Source organism: Sinocyclocheilus anshuiensis, unplaced genomic scaffold (assembly GCF_001515605.1).
Source record: "Sinocyclocheilus anshuiensis isolate Anshui unplaced genomic scaffold, SAMN03320099.WGS_v1.1 scaffold10, whole genome shotgun sequence".
Lineage (NCBI taxonomy): Eukaryota > Metazoa > Chordata > Actinopteri > Cypriniformes > Cyprinidae > Sinocyclocheilus > Sinocyclocheilus anshuiensis.
In genome coordinates, this window is record NW_015546018.1 from 90,961 (window position 1) to 113,694 (window position 22,734).

At 38.6% G+C, this 22,734-nt stretch overlaps 2 protein-coding genes across 2 annotated transcripts in view; both read left to right on the forward strand.

Moving 5' to 3' along the window:
- LOC107698540 (sororin-like) overlaps window positions 1-2,892 on the forward strand; it is a 7,670-nt gene extending 4,778 nt beyond the window's left edge. The window contains exons 4-6 of the mRNA XM_016499568.1: window positions 741-803; window positions 895-1,401; window positions 2,599-2,892. Coding sequence (XP_016355054.1) covers window positions 741-803; window positions 895-1,401; window positions 2,599-2,679 — 651 coding nt within the window. The 3' untranslated portion in view covers window positions 2,680-2,892. The remainder of the gene's footprint in view (window positions 1-740; window positions 804-894; window positions 1,402-2,598) is intronic.
- Window positions 2,893-6,234: 3,342 nt separating this feature from the next.
- On the forward strand, window positions 6,235-22,456 carry LOC107698543 (LIM domain-containing protein A-like). The gene is made up of 8 exons (XM_016499577.1): window positions 6,235-6,422; window positions 6,764-7,003; window positions 11,769-14,892; window positions 15,340-15,368; window positions 15,618-15,779; window positions 19,891-19,957; window positions 20,141-20,248; window positions 20,660-22,456. The coding sequence occupies exons 2-8, from the start codon at window positions 6,879-6,881 to the stop codon at window positions 21,317-21,319; spliced, it is 4,275 nt and encodes a 1,424-aa protein (XP_016355063.1). The 5' UTR covers window positions 6,235-6,422; window positions 6,764-6,878; the 3' UTR covers window positions 21,320-22,456.
- Window positions 22,457-22,734: the final 278 nt, after the last annotated feature.

Here is a 22,734-nt window from a genome sequence, read left to right on the forward strand (position 1 = left end):
ATATTTAAAGAATTTGCCACTGACGATTCAAACGAGAGTTTTGAGCAGTGTAGGGTAGCGCTTGTTGTTTGTCGTTTCTCCAATCACAAATGCAGACATGGTTTTATATTTACGCGGCGCGATACGCAATGCGTAAAAGACAGTATAAGTCATTATAATCAGTAATTATGTCCCCACTGGATGCAACAAATGCCTCATTTATAATGGGGTTTAATGTTTTTGTCTCGTCGCGCCGGCCAGACAGGGCATCACAGTATGGTAAGGGGCGTAACATTTCCGTCACACGTTTGAGGAATTCGGCCAATCACAACGCACTGGGTAGCTGGCCAATCAGAGCACACCTCGCTTTTCAGACTGATGAGCTTTGTAAAAATCGAAGCGTTTCAGAAAGGCGGGGCATAGAGGAGAAACAATAATGTACATTATGTGGAAAATAATGCCGCATAAACACTTTGCATTACACCAAATACATAAAATAATGTTCTTTTTAGCAACATCATATGACCCCTTTAACACCGGATAATTTTTCTAAGTACAAAGTATATATTTTTGTCTCCTTTGTTTGATTGGTTTCTCTTTGTCTACTTTCAGGATTTGTGTGAAAATCTAATTGTTTTTGGGTCATATTTATGCAGAAATATAGACTATTCTAAAGGGTTCACAAACTTTCAAGCAACACTGTATATTAATATATGTTTTTATAATAGATGTGTAATATTATTATGTCTCTCACATTTAAGGCTCCACCTGTGGCTGTGAAACGGTCAATCACTTTTAGGAAAATTGCACCCAGAAAAACTCAGGTATTTCTAACAAACTACCCAGTTTTTTTTGTTTGTTTTTTTGGACTCTACCAAAAATACATAATGTTGTCATTTAAAAATATTCCTCTAGGCCCTGTCTGACAGTAACAAAGAGAATGTGGAAAGATTATCTGAAGTGCCGACAAAGCTGTCCAGAGTCTTGACATCGTCCCCAGCTGTAGCAACAGTGCCCAAGGCAGCTGTCCTCTCGCCCATCCTGCCTACTTCATCTCCATCTTCTCAGCCCAAAGAATCGGAGCAGGACCCCATTTGGTCCCAAAAAGTGCGACGCTCTTACAGTCGCTTGAGTATGGGGGAGAAGTCCTTTGAAATCCCCAAATCCCATCATGCACCTTCCACTTCTCCCAACAACCGAGAGACCCTGTTTGGTTTTGAGAGGCTTCAGACACCAGAGGTGATGCGCAAAACTGAGGGATCTAGAGTAGCTCCTCTGGGCTCTATGTCCATCTCACTGGGTTCTTTCAACATCTCCGCTGCTGAAGACAGCACGTCAAACCCACCAGATATTGATCCAAACATCCCGGGTGTGTGTCTGGGGAAGAAGACAACCAGGCGGAAGCGCGTACAACAGATAAAGGTGAGAGTGAGTCGGGGAAGAAGGAGGACATAGTGGTATAAAACATCTCTTTAAATTTAAAGGTGGAGTGTGTAAAATGGAAATTTGCTAACAATGCACTCAATCTCAGGCCATCCAAGATGTAGATGAGTGTTTCTTCATCAGAACAGATTTGGAGAAATTTATCATTACATCACTTGCTCACCAATGGATCCTCTGCAGTGAATGGGTGCCACCAAACAGCTGATAAAAACATCACAATAATCCACACAACTCCAGTCCATCAATTAATGTATTGTGAAGTGAAAAGCTTTGTGTTTGTAAGAAACAGATCCATCTAGAAGACGTTTTTAACTTCAAACTGTTACTTCTGGCCAAAAAAAACGAGTCCTCTATCAGTGATATTCATTTCTCCAGTGAAAAAGTCATCTTGTCTGAATCAGGAGAATGCAAATATGCATAGATCATGTACTTCTGTCAAGCAGAAATGGTCCAGAGCAGTTCTAAACAAACATGTTGGCAGATTTTAATGTGAGAGGACAACACCAGCGAAAGTGTTATTATGGACTATAGACTCAGAAGTAGTGGTTTATAGAGAAAATGCCTGAACACTGGATTTATTTCTTTCAAACATGCAGATTTTCACTTCACGAGATGTTAATTGATGGACTGGAGTGGTGTAAATTGCTTGTGGATTATGGTGATGTTTCTATCAGCTTTGAGTTCTAATTCTGATGACACCCATTCACTGCAGAGGATCCATTGTGATATAATGCAAAATCCCTCCAAATCTTATCTACATGTTGGATGGGCCGAGGATGAGTACATGTTCAGCAAAATGTAATTATTGAAAATACATATATTTTTAGAAATTATATAAATAAATAAAAAAAAAAAAACAGTTCCAAAAGGGAGTTTTTGCAGCGATGCCATAAAGAACCATTTTGGTTCCCCAAAGAACCTTTCAGTGAACAGTTCTTAAAAGAATGAATTTAGTTTCTTAGTGTGAAGAATGTTTTAATAATCTAAAGAACCTTTTTCACTATAAAAAAGCTTTTGTGTAATGGACAGGTTCCATGGATGTTAAAGAATCTTTAATAGTGTACCGTAATTTCTACTTCAAGTGGAATTGCATAAATGAATTTCAAACAGGGTTGCCTCATTATGCTTCTTGTTTATTTACTTAGATTGGTTTTAATTTTTCTCCTGCTCTTTCAGATGTCAGAGTTGGACAATCTTGCAGCAAAGATGAATGCTGAGTTTGAGGAAGCCGAAAGTTTTGAACTGGTTGTTGAATGAAATTTCTAAAGTGCCCCACATGCTCAGGACATTTTCAGGACACGTCATACTTTTCAACTTATTACTTTTATTATTGTTCATTATGCTTACTGCCCTCTGTTTCTTCCTGCTTGCAAAATCTTAACTAAAAGCATGTTTTAAGAGATCAAACAGTTTTGTTGTTCTGATCATTTTTCACAATGTCACAATCATCAGTAAATCTCTAAATGACAATGTTGAAAAACATTGTTTTTTCATATTTGATTAATCAGTTTTGTTAAAAACTTTTGTTATTTTATTAAATAGCATTTTGGAGTAGTAGCCTGTGAAAGTTGAAAGTGTGCATCCTGTTGTTAAAAGTTTCAAGTATTTTTCCTATGATAAAATGTTGGCAGAAGGGATGATCACTGGTACAATATGTAATACTCTTTTCATATTACCTATATTAATAAATCCTGTCTGGCTAAATTAAATGTTTAAAAAATGTATTTTGGTCTTTTTAAATTATTGATTAGTTGAGCTATAGATATTTAAATTTTTTTTACATATTTTGTTTTATGGGAACCGAATACTAACAGAAATCAGTATGTTGAGCAATCATTGCTGCATGTTGTGATTTCACCACTAGAGTGAGCACTTGATCATCATAGTATCCATATGCGCATCTATTGTTTACTCTATGTTCCAACATGGTTCCAGAACATTTGTTTTGTGGTATGCAGTGTGATCAGCATGTCAACACAATCTGTAGTGGATCAGTGCATGCTAAGGAGTCTGAGAGACTGATCTGGGGCCTGTACCATGAAGCCGGATTAGCTGGCTAGCCAGGTAAATTTCAGTTTAATTTGCATCAATCCTGGGTTTTGGTACCATGAAAGTGGCTTGGCTTTTAGCAGTGTTCATTGCCATAGTAACTTGTGTTCCACAGCTAACCTGCTCCAAGTTATGTTCTGGGTTAGAGATCTCAAACTGAAATTGGACCACTCAGATCTGAGCAAAGTGACACATGTCTGACGCAAAAAAAAGTCACTACCCCAGGTTCTCTTTCTCCAATTTAAAGGTCACTATACTGTACAGTCCCCCCCCCCCCCCCCCCCCCCCCCCAACCACACAAAATTGGCTGGCTTTAATGATAATTACTTAGAAATATTTTATATGATTTATGTAATTATTATGATTTATATTATTATAATTAATCTATTAGTTTAACAATAATTATAAAGCATTCGTTTTAAATTAATATTCATACAGATCCATCATACGTAATAAATTATAAGCTGTAGAATCAATAGATAACGCTTTAACCCCTTCAGACCTGAATTTTTTTCACTGAACAAAATTTTTTTTTATCCACTTGATATTTGCTCTTCTACAATATAGAAATAAGTCTAAAAAACAAGATATGTGCCAACTAATTTTTTTTATTAGATTTTTTTCATGTCCACTATAATGGACACCAGGACTGAAGAAAAAATCCCCATATTTTAACCATACATAAGTAGAGCTTGTGCACTATATTTGAACTAGTGTTTAAGATTTTGAAAAGAACACATACTATAAGAATGAACAATGCAGTAAGAATGTGGAAAAAAAGGTAAGATGATACGAAGTCTCAAAAAAACCCGCTTGATCCTTTTTGTTGGTTGAAGTGGGTGAATCCGAGTATTGTGTGTATGTGAATGGGTTTATTTGTACTTGCTGATTGTTTTGATGAATATATGATTGTGTGCATTATAGCATCAAGGCATCAGTGTGTGTGTTGCGGTGTATTCACTGATCTCACATCCACTATGGCTGTTTCTCACTAAAACCAATGAAAGTTGATTGACAGGCTATGGTCACTTTGATCACATAAATTAAATCATATTAATATTAATTTCATTAATTAACATCAATGTTCATAAAACATTAGAATTTGTAGCTCTGTATTTAGCTTTGAAATGCTTCCACAAATTTCTCAACCTGTTATACATAACTAATTCATGAGGTGCTGCTGATATCTTTCAAGACCTGATGTCCATTGCGATGGACATTAAATTTGTTACAAATCCTGTGTTCTGCAACTCTGAAAGATCTTCAAAATAACTTTGAAAATTATCATTTGATAGTCTTAATTTTATAATAGGTGCAAGTTGATGAGGCTACCATAAACATAAATCTGCATATAAAAGGTCAAATGAGGACTTCCTCCTCTTCTTGTCTAGTTGGTTAGTCATGTCTCTCTTTTGTGATGCCTGTAGCTCAATCAGATTAAGTTAGGAGTCATATCTTCACCATATCAGTCATATCTTCACCTGCTCTGACTGGTCTGATTTTATAATTGTGAGACCAAAGATTTCTTGTAATCAAGCAACTAAACGTGATTCACTTGCACACATGTATCTTGTTTAGGTAGGCATTTGTGTCAGTTATCTTGCCTGCAAACTTCACCTAGCCTAGGTTGTTAAACAATGATGGGGTGAATACTTATCAGTTTCTTTATATTTGTATATTTCATTTTAAAATGACAGAGAATTACACTGGGACAGAAAAATCCAATATGGCACTACAGCACAGCAGTACAAAAATAATCAATGAGGGGTGAATAGTTCCTGAAGACACGTTGGCAATGAATTCACATACTGTAATGTCCTTGTGTGAATTCTGGTATTATATAATATGAGGAAGTTGATAGGAAATTATCATCCTTGTATGGCTTTTCATTTAGGACTCAGCTGTGATTTGGTCTGTGTCTATTTGTTCTTTTTCTGAAGGTTAAATTTCATTCCAGTTTGACATTGATTATGGTTGGGTGCCTGACCAGTGTTACATAATTGATCATTGATGGTTTCTAGCATGGAATGGAATGAACAAATACATACCTACCCACAGACCCTGGAGATGCCCCTACAGTTTCATAGTTTTTATTTTTTTCATCTATGGCATCAGTGCTGTAATTAGGATGGCTCACATAGTTAAATGGTGGCATGGACGGTGAGGGCAAACATGTGCCTGTGAACGTGTATTATGATTAATGTTGTAAATTCAAATTGATTCTCAATGATTCCATTCTCAGACTGAATCATCAGCCCTGTTGCATTAACATATGCATCAATAGTGATGACAGATACAAGCCCAGGCCTGAAGCAAAGGAAACTGTGAACCATAGTGCAATATGTATATGTCAAGTTACTAATTTACCAGTGTTTTATTAAAACGGCAAAAATATGTACAAGGTCAAATTAAAAGATGAGACTGTCACTTGGTGAAAACTCCAAAAATGTATTTATTTATACTTATAAATGATTTCTAAAGACCTAAAAGCATAATTGAAAAACATGCATGCAGCTTATTTTATCTGATGGCCCCCAAAATTAAAAGAGGCAGCCACTAGTGCCTACCATGGAAAATAATCTCCCCTTCAAACGTTATTTTAGCTGTGAATTGATGTTATTGTCATTGCTGCGCAAATTTGCCATGGGCACTTCAGACAATGAGATAGGAATTATTGACATCTGGTGCTCACACTGTGCTGATGACTGTTGGAAAATCAGCCATGTCAGATAAAAGGGACGAACAGACATGGATAGAAAAGTTGTGAAAATGCCAGAGCTCTCATCATCTCTCTTGAACCCTTCAAGAAAGTAACATTTGTTTGCTCAAAGTTGCATTTGTTTGAAATTAAGAATTGAAATTGTGCTTTTAAATTGATATTACAAAATATTTATTTTTTTTTAATCCTTTGAGGAGGTCTGGATTCTTTTCTCTCTTTTGAACATTTTGCGGTAAGATATTGCAATATCACATAGCTAACTTGTAACAGTTTCTATTTTATGTTAATTAAAAAAATATGAGGTATGTTTTAAAATTTTATCTGACACCTGTAAGTATTCATTAAGTATTTTCTTTTAATTCCTGTTTATATTTCTTAGATCAAGTATATTGTATATTATATAAACCCATTTGTTTAGATCTAAAATCTAAATGTCAGTTTATAAAATGTCAGTAATTCAGTCAGATATTCCATGCTTTACCAAACAATTTGTTTGTTGCTTTGTAACTGGCAATACATATTTTTACATTTTAAATTACCACTACCAAACTTTACTATTATGTATTCCCACAGTACTTTCCATTACACTTTTGGATTATTTGTTGCTCAGGAAACAAGCAGTTGTACAAAGCAAGAACAATTTAATTCAATTTAATTCTCTTTCTGACGAGAAGCAAGAATATAGACAATGGCTCATCATCAGATACATCACCATAGTCAACTCCATCATCATCATCAGCATCGACACTCGTCTCATCGTCACCAACATCACCATCGTGGTGCACACCTTCCAGAGGAAAATGAGGATAAAAGGTAATAAAAATATATATATTTGTAAGAAAAGAAACATTAGAGAAGCATTTTTAAAATTTATATATAAATATAAACATTCACAATGTATATACAGATGGTTGTTATCTTGACGCACAAAAACTTAGCAATATTAGAAACAACAGTACTTTCTTAAAGCTGCATTCCGTTCCTTCTTTGGTTAAAAATGATCCAAGATCAATTATTGAGCAAGTACATGATCAATCAGTGTTCAAAACGATCTCCTACCTTCAACAATTCATAATGGTAAGCTTGTAAAAATGTTTTCCAAGTTTGCCGCTATTCGTCATTATTCGTCACGTCTGTATATATAAAAGAGCAGGGCCGTGCACAGACATTTTGAGGGGCAGTGGCCCAAACCAAAAAAGGGGCACTAGGGGGGTGGGTGCTTGTTAATACAAATTATCCAGTTGTTACAAATATGCAATTAAAAGAGAAGACAGCACACTCTGTAATAATTTCAGACTTTACTGTAGATGTTTTGATAAGAATGGGCTCTTCCTCACTCTGAGCCTGCTTCTGCCTCATCTTCAATGGAAGTAGGGGAGAGTGGGGTAAGTTGAGCCAGTGGGTAAGTGGAGCCACCCCCCGTTTCTTGGCAACTGTACACTTTTACTGTCATGTGACCATGTTTTTTGGAACCACCCATCATTTCTGCCAGACTGTGAAAAGGAGAATCACATGGGGGGAATGGAAGGCACCCCTTTACTTTAAAAACTGTTTTTTGCTTGTCAAAGTAAAATTTGAGCATAACAGATGTAATGGTTGTTACATCAAAGCAAATTTATCCAGGTCTAACAATATTTATGATACATAGGTGATTTAGCAACATATAAAACCATGCAAATAATTTAGCTAAATATTAGCCTGAACTGGTAAGAAACAGTAGCTATTTTTTCCAAAATGGCAGCTATGGGGCAAAGTGAGCCAAATGCTGTGGGGTAAATTGAGTCAACATTTTAACTTACCCCACCATAAGGCACTGTAGTTAAGCTAAATCTCTGAATTATAAACTGGTATTTTAATGTGATATTTCTGGTTTAGTTTATCATATTATTTGTAGTTTATTTGATAGGAACAGTGTACAAGTGCACCAAATCCTTCTCTGATAAGAACCAGAAAATGCTTTTCATCGCATTATAATCAGATATAACTTTCTGTAGTCCCCAATGGCCAACAAACCCTCTGTTTAGTGTGTTTTTAGGAAGGTTACAACTTTAGTGGTCAACATATTGTTTCAGAAATGCAAACAATTAAATATTGAAATCTAATCTTCATTTGGTTGGTTTTATGTTGTTAAAGTTAACTTTATGAAAATAAATATTCTGTTTGTAAAAGGAAATTAAATAAGTTTTTTTAAATTATTATTTATTTTACATGGGTTTGAATCAGATTTGGTCAGATGGTCATTTTACACCCTGATGGTGCATCTTACCCACTGACTTGACTCGGGTCAACTTACCCCTAACCCAGGTCAAACTGAGCCATGAGAACCCTTTTTTATAAGAAGCCATATTTTTAGAACCCTTTGTCATAGATACATTCTGATCATTTAAAATGATAGGAATACTTTCATTAGGATAGGACAGATACTTTCATTGTACTTCTGCATCATTTTAACTTATCTTGAGCACCACATAAGTAAAAAATGGCATTAAACATTTAATATTTTACAGCATAAATCTACATTATATACTAATAAACAACTCATTTAGAACATTTATATTATTTTTAACCATTTATTTTAGGAAGGTTACAACTTTAGTGTTCAACATATTGTTTCAGAAATGCAAACAATTAAATATTGAAATCTAATCTTCATTTGGTTGGTTTTATGTTGTTAAAGTTAACTTTATGAAAATAAATATTCTGTTTGTAAAAGGAAATTAAATAAGTTTTTTTAAATTATTATTTATTTTACATGGGTTTGAATCAGATTTGGTCAGATGGTCATTTTACACCCTGATGGTGCATCTTACCCACTGACTTGACTCGGGTCAACTTACCCCTAACCCAGGTCAAACTGAGCCATGAGAACCCTTTTTTATAAGAAGCCATATTTTTAGAACCCTTTGTCATAGATACATTCTGATCATTTAAAATGATAGGAATACTTTCATTAGGATAGGACAGATACTTTCATTGTACTTCTGCATCATTTTAACTTATCTTGAGCACCACATAAGTAAAAAATGGCATTAAACATTTAATATTTTACAGCATAAATCTACATTATATACTAATAAACAACTCATTTAGAACATTTATATAATTTAACCATTTATAGGCCTACTATTATGGATTTAATAAAATATGATGTGTTTGTCACGTTACAAACGAGGAACGAAGGAGCGAGGAGACACGGAGTAGAATAAATCAAAAGGGTTTTATTAACAAAGGCTGGGGATCACAGGACTCAACACATCAGGACGACAGGATAACGTTCAACGACTGACAAAGAACAAGACCTGGAACACACTTTAAATACACAGGACCAATGGAGAACACCTGGGAACATATTAATAAACACAGCTAGAGACGAATACACACAAACGAGGACAGGAACAGGAAGGACCATATACGGGCATTGGAGTCACGTGGGGAGCACACAAAACATAAACCAGCGTCTGACAGTTATAGATTACTAGTATCAAGACAAGTAATTATAATGGGAAATATACTTAATTAAAAGAATTAAAGTGTGACATACTGCTAAATATTCTATATGATGATTTACCTGCTGGCTTGCTGGAGCTTTGAATTCGTGTTTGCAATGTTGAACTGCCTTTAGCAGCCTCCCTTCGCTCTTTCTCTCTGTCTCTGTCTTCTTTTTTTGTGAAGGCATTTTTTTGTCTACAAAGTGTGCCAACAACAGCAAATTTGGGGTTATTTATATTAGATATTTATATTGGGTTAAATAATTTGATTAGACATTCTAATTCTAAGAACGTGGATATTTTGTTGTTATCACTTTTAAAAGACTGAGAGCAAATCATTACTGACAGAAATACTGAAACAAACTACCAAATTACTAATTCAGCGAATCATCCACTGACTGTAATGTGGATTGTAATGCATATACCTGTTAATGCAACAACATTGGGAACTGTTGTCTCCACTCCAGAGAGCGGCACACAGATCGTGAGTGATGCTGCGGAGCAGGCGGGAAAACACGGAGCGGATTAGCGGAATCAGCGGATCTTTAGCGGAGCAGGAACAGACCGCTTTGAGCTGGGGTGATAGGGGGATTGGTGAGAGGGGCAACTCAGCCGATGAGGGCAAAGGGTCAGTGGCTCTAGCCACCGGGCCACCCCCCTGTGCACGTCCCTGTAAAGGAGTCCCGGCTAGTAGGCTATATTGGATGTGTGAATGCTGCAGGCGGCAGATCATTTGTAGCCTCTTCTTACAGCAGCTGGAATAATTAAACTTGTCATTTTAGAATGAGTTTTAAGGAAATTGATTAAATTGCTTTTTGAGGTTAAAAGAACAATTTCTTTCAATGACATTTGATGACAATTAGGTATTAGATTATACAGAAACTGAAATCTACAGATAACACTAAAACACACTAAATATGTAGTCACACAATGCTGATGTTGTTACCATTAACAATTTGAGAACAAAGTATAACAATAATAATAATTTGCACTGTTTGACGTGATCTGAGCTAAATTTGCGATTGTTAGATTTAAACACCATTGGTAGCACAATTTATTGTAAAACTTTTTTTTTTTTTCAGTTGGTCAGAACAAAACTGGCAGACATGTTACTTACTTTTCAGATGACATTTTCCAGCGAAACTTCTTATTTGGACATACTTCCAAGACATAGTATCTGTAATTCCGAAGTACAGTGAATGTCCACACTGATGAGTTGACTGACAGCCCTCACATACACCTCAAAACATCAGATACATCTGCGCTGAGGAGCCGTACTGATGCACAACCCACAAAAAGATGATAATTCCACAAATAACTACAACTGCAGGTTTCGATCATGGTGACAAAGAGGCAAAACTTACAGACTGCAGCTTTAAGAAAATGTGTGCTGTTGCTAAACAGTTGCTAGGGTATTCAGGGTGGTTGCTATGGTGTTATGGGTGGTTTCTAGGGCTTTGCTAGGTTGTTGCTAGGGTCTCCTGAGTGGTTGTTGACTAGCCCAAATCAAAAGAAAGCACATGGTTTTAGGTATCATTCATGTCTATGTAACCCCTCTGGTTCTACTCGCCACACACCAAACAGCATTTAAGCTGGTGTATCCAGCATGGGAGGTGGGCACACTAACAAGGTTGGTAAAGACCACAAGCTCTAGCGTTAGTCGTTACTGTGCCTCTTGAGATCAGGGAAGTGAAGTTTACCTGCACAGCTCTTACTAGCTGGCCTCTTTTACACTCACCCCCTTAAACCTCACCTCCATCCAGGTCACGCCACCAACGCAACCCCTCCGGTTCTATTTGACCATGGGATTCCAACTGGAGTTTCCGGCATGGGAGGTGGGCATGCCAACAAAGACGCAAAAGACTGCAGCCTCTAGTGTCAGTTACTAGTGCCCCTTTTGAAATCAGAGGAGTGAGGTTTACCTGCACAGCTCTTACTAGCTGGCCTCCATTACATCTACAGCACAAATGAGTGTGGGATGAATTTATACATAAATAAGTAATGGGGTTTTAATAAGTAATAATAGTAGTAGTAACTAATAATTAGTACCTTAGTAAGATCCACTAATTATTTTTTTCTTTTATCTATAGTGCTTCAGATGCCAGCAGTGGTCGTCATCACAGTCATGAGCATTATAACCATCATCACCCCCAAACTGATAGCCATCATCATCATTATCCACAACATCAGGATAAACATCACACACCGAAAAAGAAAACTCACTCTAAAGCTTCAGTCACTTCCTCAAACTCTTCTGGGTCTTCCTCTAGTTCTTTGTCAAAGTCTTCATCAAGCTCATCCAGTTCTGATTCCTCTTCTTCTGATTCCTCTTCCTCCTCCAATTCCTCTTCATCTTCTTCCTCCAAATCATATTTCTCCAATTCTAGCTTTTCTTCTTCCTCTTCCTCTGGTTCATGTTCTTCGTGGTCTTCCGAATCCAGTCTGGAAAATGCCCCTTTGCCTACTGAGTCCAAGCGAGCTATTCAACGTCCAAAGTACTCACAATCATGTATGGATATCAGCAGAGGACGGAGAGCCTTTGAGGATGATGAGGATGATGTAGATACAATGCCTTTATTGGATGCTGCTGGCCAACTGAAGAAGTCCACAAGCATGGAAAAGAACCTGACTGTCAAAGAAAAAAGTGCAGGGACTGCCAAGAAGACTGCAACAAATTCTCAAGAAAAGGATGAAAAGGGCAATAAGGGGCAACAACATAATCGTGCTAAAGGGGCTGCAAACATAAGAAAGACCAAGTCTATGGAGGTTTTGTCAAGGCAAACAGATCATGCTGGTGTTGGAGACTTGGATGAGAAAGGGCTGGAGAAAAGGAAACAAGAGGCTCATAAGAACTTTGTGAAGGAGAAGATGAAGTTTTCTGCCTTTCTGAATGAAATCACAAGGCAGGTACTTAGCCCATCAAGACTTACATCACTTGGGGTAACAGATGTTAACAGGCCCTTGAGCCCTGGTCAAACTTCAACGTCTCCAAAGGCATTGTCTCCGAAGCCAGAACATAAAAAAGAAAAGAAGTCAAAAATGACCAGAAGCTGGCCTGGAAGTAGTGCTAGTTCCATAACATCAACTGCTCACTCCCATGTCAGCAAATACTCGCACTCCAGTAAGCATTCTCACTCAAGTAAGCGCTCCCATTCCAATCGGCACTCACATTCAAGCAAGACCTCCTGCTCGAACAAACATTCTTATCCTGAAAGGGACCTCATCTATCAACAACAGCACCAGGCTGTTCCCAGGCATCGACGTGACAGTGCAAAAAGTGATATAAGCTATACTAGTTCTTCTTCAAAAGGTCTTTCATCTGGGACTGAACATGGCCACAAAAGTCAGAAAAAGCACCAAACTGCCCCCAAAGAACATTTCAATTCACTGAATCATCGAACTTCACACCACAAACCGTCTCCATCACACCACCATTACAACGAAGATAATCATAGCTCACCTTCATGTCCTTGTTCTCCAGAAACAGAAAACCGCCATCATCATGTCCATCCAGAATCTCATCACCATCATGCCCATTCAGAATCTCATCACCATCATACCCATCCAGAATCACATCACCATCATGCCCATCCAGATCCCCAACACCACCATGCCCATCCAGAATCTCATCACCATTATTCCCATCCAGAATCTCATCACCATCACGCCCATCCAGAATCACATCACCATCACGCCCATCCAGAATCTCATCACCATCATTCCCATTCAGAATCTCATCACCATCATGCCCATCCAGAATCTCATCACCATCATGCTCATCCAGAATCTCATCACCATCATGCCCAACCAGAATCCCTTCACCATCATGTCCATTCAGAATCCCATAACCATCATGCCCAACTAGAATATCAACACCATCATGTCCATTCAGAATCTCATCACCATCATTCACCATCACATCACCATCATGAAACTAATCGTAGCCCATCACCACACCATAACTCTCTTCATTCAGATTCCCACCATCATTCCCCTTCTCCATCACATTACCGTCATGAATCTTACCACAGTCCAATACATTCTTCTAAATCAGAAACTCACCATCATCCAGAAGCTCACAGCTATCCTTCTCATGCAGAATCACACCACCATCATCATTCACCTTCGCCACCACATCCCCACCATGAAAGTCACCACACATCACATCATCATTCCACCCATTCAGAAACTTCCCACCACCATTCCCATCCAAAATCTCATCACTATTCACCTCCTTCTCTCCACCACCATGGAGAACAGCATAGTAGTATGTCTCATCTTTCTACTGACTCAGAAACACACCATCAGTTTTGTGTGAAATCTCAACACTGTCATTCTGACTATGAGTCCTCTCATCCCAAGTCTCACCAGCATCATCACCATCATCATTCCCATCCTAATCACTCATCAAACCCTGATCATCACCATCACACTTCAGATTCAGAACCAGAGCACCATAATTTCCATGATGATTCACACACTGAAACTCACCAATATTCTCATTCACATGATGCATCCTCTACACCTGAACACCATTATCATTCTTCTCACAGTGACACTCACCATAATCCTCATCAACATCACTTGTCTGACAGTCATCCAAAAAGTCCTGTACAATCTAATTCACCCCATCATTATGAAAATAATCCCAATTCATGTTCAGAGTCCCAAAATCACAGCACATCACATTCTAAAGGACACCTTTCCAATTTGGAATTCCACCACCAAAGTGATCACAATTCTCCAGAACCTCATACTAACCATTTCCACTCAGGAAGTCATGATAACCCCCCTGTTGAATCAGATCATTACCGTCACCACAAGTCTCAAGAATCCCACAATTATTCCCATTCAAATGCCCATCACCATTCCAATCCAGAGACTAATCATCCTCAACAACATGAGCATTCAGAATCTCATCATCATTCCCAACCAGAATCCCACCATCATCATTCCCAAGATCACTATCATCACTATGACCATCCAGAATCGCAGAATCAACATTCCCATATGGGACATCACCAATTTCATTCTGAATCAAACCATTATCATTCCCACTTCAAAGAGGATGATCACCCAAGCCATCTTCGCCACTCACCAATTGGCCAACGGTCTACTTCTCCACATTCTAACAAGTCAGATTCAACTGCTAGCTCCACTATCCAGGACGATCAATCCACAGTGAGCTACCAAGAGTCATCCTCATTCCCAAAGGTGAGAATTTTTTCCATAGTGTTGAAGTAGAATGAAAATGTATAAAATGGATAGTTCCAGTCCTTGATTCTGATTGGTTGAGCTGTGTTCAAAGCTGTTGTAAATTACTCTACAAACATACACCTCTTTGTTTCTGTGTGTTACTTTGCAACTACATTGTTGCAACCACAACCATTTCTGAAAACCATTGTTTAGCGGAGGAATGTTTTTATTAAAATCATTACATTTGATTTACTTTGTGTTATTTTGTACAACCTTGCTACATATATGGAATAACATTTTTATAACAGCTAAGGGGGTTTTAGGGAACAATGCCCCTTAGCTGTTATAAATTCACTGTAAACCACGGCTTCTTGGGGCTTATTGCTTTGGTATATATTTATATATACTGATGATTATTTGCTGTTGTGGTTTTCCACGTTTGACTCTGCTTTCATGTTTACACAGGAAAAGGATTCAGAATTGGAGAGGTTAATGTGAGTTTTTGTTTCTTTGCATTTTTTTTTGCATTCTGCCTGCTAAAGTACTAATTGCCTTACCTTTGGTTCTGGACATGGCTTTTCAGCTTAGTCTGGGTGGTAGAGAAACAATTTGATTTAAGACGCACTTAGATACAAATGATCCCTTCCTGGCATGTCATAGCTAATAAAACCGTTCTGTATCTTGCAGTTTGTGTTTTCTTGGAGGCATGCTTGATGGACTGTCTGTATGTTTATTCCATCCAGGATGTTACAGGAGCAGAATGAGGCTCTCCAACACAGCTTGCTGCAGACCACTATGCGAATGGAATGTATGGGAGCTGAGTTCAAAACCGGACACCAGCTCCTTGAATCTGAGTTACAAAGAACTCGCGTAGAGCTTAGCAGCTTAATGGAGTGGTTCACAAGGTGAGACACAAGACTAAACTGTACTGTGCTATCACATTCTATTCTATTATATTCTATTAGACCTGCTCAAAAATACTGTTTTAGCATAATTTGAGCTAAAACTTCAGCCTTGTTTAAAAACAGTCAGGGTTTTTGGTTCTGTGGGCAATGCACGTGCTTCAGCATGCACTATATACATACACTACATTAACTCATTTAGTAGACCATATATTTTAATGTTGAATAGATATATAAAGAGGATATATGAGAGCAGTCTCGACCATGCTGAATTTTATAACAAAGAATAATTTAAGACATTTAACAACAAATCTGTTGCTTTAGCTTTTGATGGTTTTATATAAGATTTGCTCTAACAAGAGAAACAGCACTGAAGATTTCACTATTTCATCTGAGCTAATCCATACTTCACTCAAAAAAAAAGTAGTGAGCCTAATGTGCATTTGTAGTATACTTAAAGACGGACAATTTCATGTGTCATAAACTTACGTACACTTTTAAAAGGTGCACTTTGTAATGTCAATTTAAAAGTTTTACTTTAAAGTACATTCAAATCATTATGTTTGAATAATCTTTTGTTGTTCTTTAAAGAAGAATTTTGATGTAGCTATAGAATATAACATAGAATGCTGCATCAAACAAATTCATAAGGGGAAAAATGTAGACAATAATCCAACTCCATAGTGGATGCTAAGTGATCAAGGGATTAGGACGTTCCAATTCAGCCCATTCCAAAGGTTCCGCCAGAAGTGGGCACTCATGCAACATAATCAATGAAGTACATCCGAGTAAATGAGATGGAGGGAAGTTTGTGAGTGAAGGGCATTTAAAAAAAATGGACTGGAATGCAGCCAAAGAGTCCAGGACAGAAGATACAGTCCATGGGGGAATGGATGGTGGTAGGAGCCAGTGAGGAGCCAAGAACAGGATGGTAATCCAGAGGCCAACCAGGACGAGGCCCCAGGGTGAAGTAGAAGGTGATAGGAGATGACACCCTGTGGACTACCGATGGAGATGCAGCCATGAATTATGGAGACCCAGGTGGAGCTGATGAGCTGAAAAGCCCACGTGACACTGATGGTCCTGGAGACCGAGGTAGAACCAGGGAACCAGAGGACAGTGGCTGAACCGGTGGAACCGAGGGTGAAGGTAGAGGCAGACGGAGCCGAAGGTGCAGGCAGGTCGATGGCTGACCAAGGTGGAGCCGGAGGGACGAGGGAGCCCAGAGAAGCCATATGGCCGATGGTTTTCGGTTGAGCCAAGGGAAGGGCTAAGGTGGAGCCGAAGTGTCGACAGGCAGAGGTGGAGCAATGGGCATGGAGGCTAGAGTTGGAACCAGGGGATCCTCTGTACTGGGTGGAGTTGATGGCCTGAAGACACTGGGCAGGTCCTCCATGTCATTGGGAGCTGCAGTGGGGCTGAAGGACAGGAGCGGAAGTGGAGCTGAGGAACTGGCGGATTGAGGAGGTGGGAGAGGGAGGCTCGGTGGGAACTTGGGAGACACAGGAAGCTCAGGAGAGCTGGACGGAACCAGCGGAAACTCAAGAGAATTGCGTTTTACCTCCTCAAACCGGTCAATAACATCCTCCTAAAAATGTGTCCTTAAGTTCCTCAAAATATCCACCAGAAGCCATATCAGATTTACACACAGCAAGTGGGCAGGGCTTTCCTCCCAGTCCTCGAGCTCCACAAACACTCCCTCGGCGGTCCACGGAGTTGCCGGCTCACGCACCTGGTCAGACTCATGTTGTGGAACGGGCTCCGGGGCGATGGCTCCCTCATACCTCTTCCTTGGTTCAGGCTCGTCCATCACAGTGATAGGTTCTAAAAGAATCCCTGTCGGTTCGCTCGCTGGTTGATAGCTGGTCTCTGGTGGTGCTGGAGTCACGCACCTGGTCAGACTCATGTTGTGGAACGGGCTCCGGGGCGATGGCTCCCTCATACCTCTTCCTTGGTTCAGGCTCGTCCATCACAGTGATAGGTTCTAAAAGAATCCCTGTCGGTTCGCTCGCTGGTTGATAGCTGGTCTCTGGTGGTGCTGGAGTCACGCACCTGGTCAGACTCATGTTGTGGAACGGGCTCCGGGGCGATGGCTCCCTCATACCTCTTCCTTGGTTCAGGCTCGTCCATCACAGTGATAGGTTCTAAAAGAATCCCTGTCGGTTCGCTCGCTGGTTGATAGCTGGTCTCTGGTGGTGCTGGAGTCGGAGCGGTGCTGGTGAGTTCTTCTTCAGAGGGGCAGACATTGTACGGGGATCCGTTGCACACCAGCACCCACTCAACAAATTTGGTGAAAGATTCCCAAGGACCCACACCAGGTAGTTGAGCCTTTGTGTGCTTGTTCATACTGGCCAGGTAGAATGAGCACAAAGAGCAATTGGGAAAGTTTGTTAGGCTCGCCAGATAGAGGAATCCACAGGTGTGGGCCTCAAGGCTTTTCTGTCCTGTTCCAAGCATAGCAGTAGTACAGCAGGTGAGTCCATGCTGATCAGTAAAGGGTCCGTTCTTCTGTAACATTTGATAGTATAAAACACTCACACGATATGAATAAGACTATAATACGAAGAAATAGACTATAAGAAGAAGAAATAGTCTATAATAATAAACCAGTAGATACTGTACATACCAAATAATCAACAAGAACAGACAGAGACAAAGGCAGAACTAAGGGTTTAAGTACACAAAGCAAACAAAGGAACTGATGAGTTAATTAACAAGACACAGGTGGATATAATGATGAATAAAGACAACTCAGGAAAACTAGGTCACAGGGAGCAGAACTAAAACCAATAAAAACAGAACATACTAGACATGTAACATCATGTAAAGAACTTGATTATAATTTTAACTGTAGTGTTATTTGGTATGATAATTTATACATGATGAGCTATTAATTATTAAATCACATATAAAGATGTACTTAAGTGGTTCAGAAAACACTCTAAAGTTCAGCTAATTGCATTTAATAAAAATGTAAACGTTAATATATTTTCATATAATTCCAATTAATTGAGTCAGTTAAAACACCATATCCAGTTTGCACTTAAGTCTATTCTTTTAAAGTATATTATTTTCATAATAAATAATCTTTTCAAAATTTGGCTGAAGTGTACTTATTTTTTTACAAGGGTGAGTGAGCTATTTATGCTTTGGATCTCTGTTTAACCATGAGGTAAGCTTGCACTTTTCAAAAGGGTGATTGTAATATTATTTCTGTTTTTAGTCAAAGACAAATTGTATATTTGTCATTATTTAAAATAAAACCTGGACCAACCAATCAATGATTTGCTCTAAACCAGGGGTGTCAAACTCAAACTAAATTCCTAGAGGGCCGCAGCCCTGCAGAGTTTAGCTCCAACCCTAATTAAACACACCTGATCAGGTCCTTCAGACGAACCCTGCGTTCCATTCGGAAAGGCTCATCCCTATGCCCTAATCCCTTCAAAGTGTTTAATAATTTATGCATTTAGCAGACGCTTTTATCCAAAGCAACTTACAGTGCATTCAGGCTATATATTTTTTACCAGTATGTGTGTTCCCTGGGAATCCAAACCCACAACCTTTTACACTGCTAACACAATGCTCTACCACTGAGCTACAGGAACAGTTTTCCCTCCGGAGTGAGAGCTTCAAAGGGTTGAAGGGTGTAGGGGACCAAACAACTGTTTCTTGAAGTGCCCTTCTGCATCATCATCACGTGCCCACACGGAGGCACCGTCATCATGCAAAGAATAAAGTGTCCATCAGTTGTAGCCTTCGAAATCCTTCATTCCGAAGGGCCCTTTGAAGTGACCAGTTTTGAGCACTTCGGTTTGGAACGACCCTTCAATATGGCGGCTATGATTGTATACACTCCGAAGTGCTCTTCGGAGGGCGATATATCACGTTTGGAATGCACCGTTATTTGAAAACTACATGGTATGTGTGTTTGAGCAGGGTTGGAACTAAACGCTGCAGGGCTGCAGCCCTCCAGGAGCTGAGTTTGACACCCCTGCTCTAAACTATGCTTAATTTAGTGCTACCCAGTCTGTGTTTAGAACATGAAATTTGTAGTTTTTTCAAAGCATTCATGTGAATATATTATATAGATTTCTATGTCTTTCTATTTCATCAGACTTCAGGACAACTACTCCTGCACAAAACAAACCAATCACCTTCTGGAGAAAAAACTGCATTGTGTGGTAAAGCCCAATTTAACCCTTCAGACTTATTTAATTGTTCCAGCCTAATTAAGCCCATTTATTTAAATGGTTTCATAATTACATTATATCAGTAGGCCATTGATTTACATAAAAACTTTAAAATTCCAACAAATTATTATTGACTGTATTCACTTTCCTGTCTTTTTTGCTACTTCAATTTAGGCTCAAAATATGGATGGAGAGCGAGAGCGACTGAACGAGCGGATCTCAGAGCTCACAGAACAACTGTCTGCAGCAAAGACAACCATCCAAAGTCTAGAGACCATTAATGTGAGAGTTTGATTTCATTATAATTAGTAATATTCATATTTGACGCCCTTCATAGTACATAGTTACTTTAAATATTTCCATTCAAAAATATCATAGCTCAGTCAAGATACTGAATATGATGAATATAAGGGGCTATTTTACAAAAATAAATAAAGCTTGTGAGAAAAACTCACAGTGAGGAATTTTGTGATTTCATTCCCTTTAATAGCAAATGTATTTTAGAAATAAAAAGCATATTGACATTTGTATATTTTGCTTTTGGAAATGTTCCTCACAACATTTGGTCTTATTATTCAAATCTTTTGTATTACATAAACTCTTACATACAATATTTAGTTCATTCGTGCTTATTTCAAATATGTCTCTAACGAGAATTAGTTGGCTTAATTTAAGACATTCCTGTACCTTTAGGTGACATCAATGCTACAGGATGCCCTGGTGAAACATCTGAAGTCTGATGATCCCATCACTCCACTTCCAGTTGCACCACCTCCAGCTCAGTTCATGGACAGTAATCATTATGACAAAATCTCCATGCATGCCGATGTCCAATCGCTGGGAACCCTCCCAGAGGAGGAGGAATCTGATTGGTCAGAAATGGGAGAGGAGGCACAAAACTGCATCCCGAGAGGTTCACAGGGAAGTAATGGAAATGCGTCGTATTTCCAATGGCAACAGAGCCAAGGCAGTTGGGAGGGGGTGAACCAGTATTCGAAGGGAATCATAGATACAGAGAGCGAATCTGGGGGCGAGGAAAGCAAATGTTATCAAGCTCATCATGGCCTACAGATACCACATCTCAAATTCACCGTTCACCCTGAAACCCTACCTATCGAGGATACCAGCCTGGCTCGCTTCAAGCAGAGTCCTGATGGTCCAGTATTCGATAGCTATCAGATCATAGAGGTACGTAACCTGGGCTCTCCCATTCGCGTGCTCTCTGCTAGCCTGGAAGAGATCCATTCCATTGGGCTTCTGAAGCAGCAAGAGCAGCAGCAGGATCATCACGGCCATCTGAGGAGTGATAAATCCATGATGGACCTCTACCAGTCACAAGCCGGCATCAGATAAGTGTTGTACGCAGATGAGATGGTATGTAATTGGAGAGAAGTGAACAGCCATGGTGCTGGAGAGGATAGAAATGGGATGGTTGGTCTGGAGTCTGCTCAAAAACTGCTCAATCACTTTAGTGGGGAGAGTACACACTTGTGATTAAAGGGACATTTTAGAATTAGGAATGTTTACTATATATTGATAATTATAGTACTTATGTAGAAAATATTAGTGGTGAAGTACAGGTTAGCCACTTCGGCAACTTACATTTTATCACTGGTGCATGAAAAAATTGGAAGAAAATAGTGAGGAAAAATCATAATGTGTTTATTTTTAATTAAATGGCAAAAAGTGGGATTTTAAGTTGAGATTTTGTGAAGCTGTAACTTTCCACCTGCTATTAAATTTGACGTAATTTAAAAAGCATTAATACTTTAATTTTTAATGTTTGAGTTATGGAACATTAATTAATTAGTCATTGTAATCTTTCACCAAAATGTAACTTGCTCCACCTCTAAAACAACTGTCAGCTGGCATCACTTGCTAATAATGCTAAGGCTAATAATAACCAAATAGCTATTTAGGCATTGTTTTAGGCTACTGTATATAAAATAGTATAAAATCTTACTAATAGTTAATGCAGCAATTTAATGCTGGTTGATGTTTATTAAGAAAAAAAGAGCTTTAAAAAAGAAGCATTAACTATATATGCCAAGATAGTTTAACTTGGCTTTCAGTCTCGCTTCCCAGCAAATAGAGGCTCCAATAAATATGAGGATCAGCTGTATGCTCACAATTTAGGACTGCTTGCGCTCTGTTTACGTTCTAATTAATTCCCAATGGATAAAATCAAGCCCCCACCTTTTCCCCGGAATATGCAGTTTTTAGTATAGGAAAAATGTCTCATTAGAGAAGTAAAATTGACTGCATATGCTGTTTCATTGAAGATTGTTCTGTTTAGTTTAGAATCACAATGACCGATATTTCTAAGGTTCTCTTCCAGCATCTGATCCATCTTGTTTTACCTGTCTTTTACCTGTGTTGTTGAAGTATGTAGTTTTTTGGTTTGGTATATAAAGACAAAACACTGCATCAAATAATGAACAAAAGCTATAAAAAAACAAAACAAAACAAAAACAAAACTGCTTCTTAGATATTTATTCCTATTTATTAAATATAATGCTTTGTTTGAGTGCATGTGCTAATGTATTTGTAATTTTTCTTATACTCTTACATCTATATTTTACTCTTTATTTCTATATTAGCTTTATTTGTGTATGACAAACATGGCCGCATCATTAAGAAGTATGAATATGTAAAACTATTGTTAACGTATAACTATAAAAGCTATAGTTAAAGGCAGGGCCGGATTTATGCATAGGCATTCTAGGCACGTGCCTATGCTTGCTCGTCCAGGGGGGGCCCAAACACAA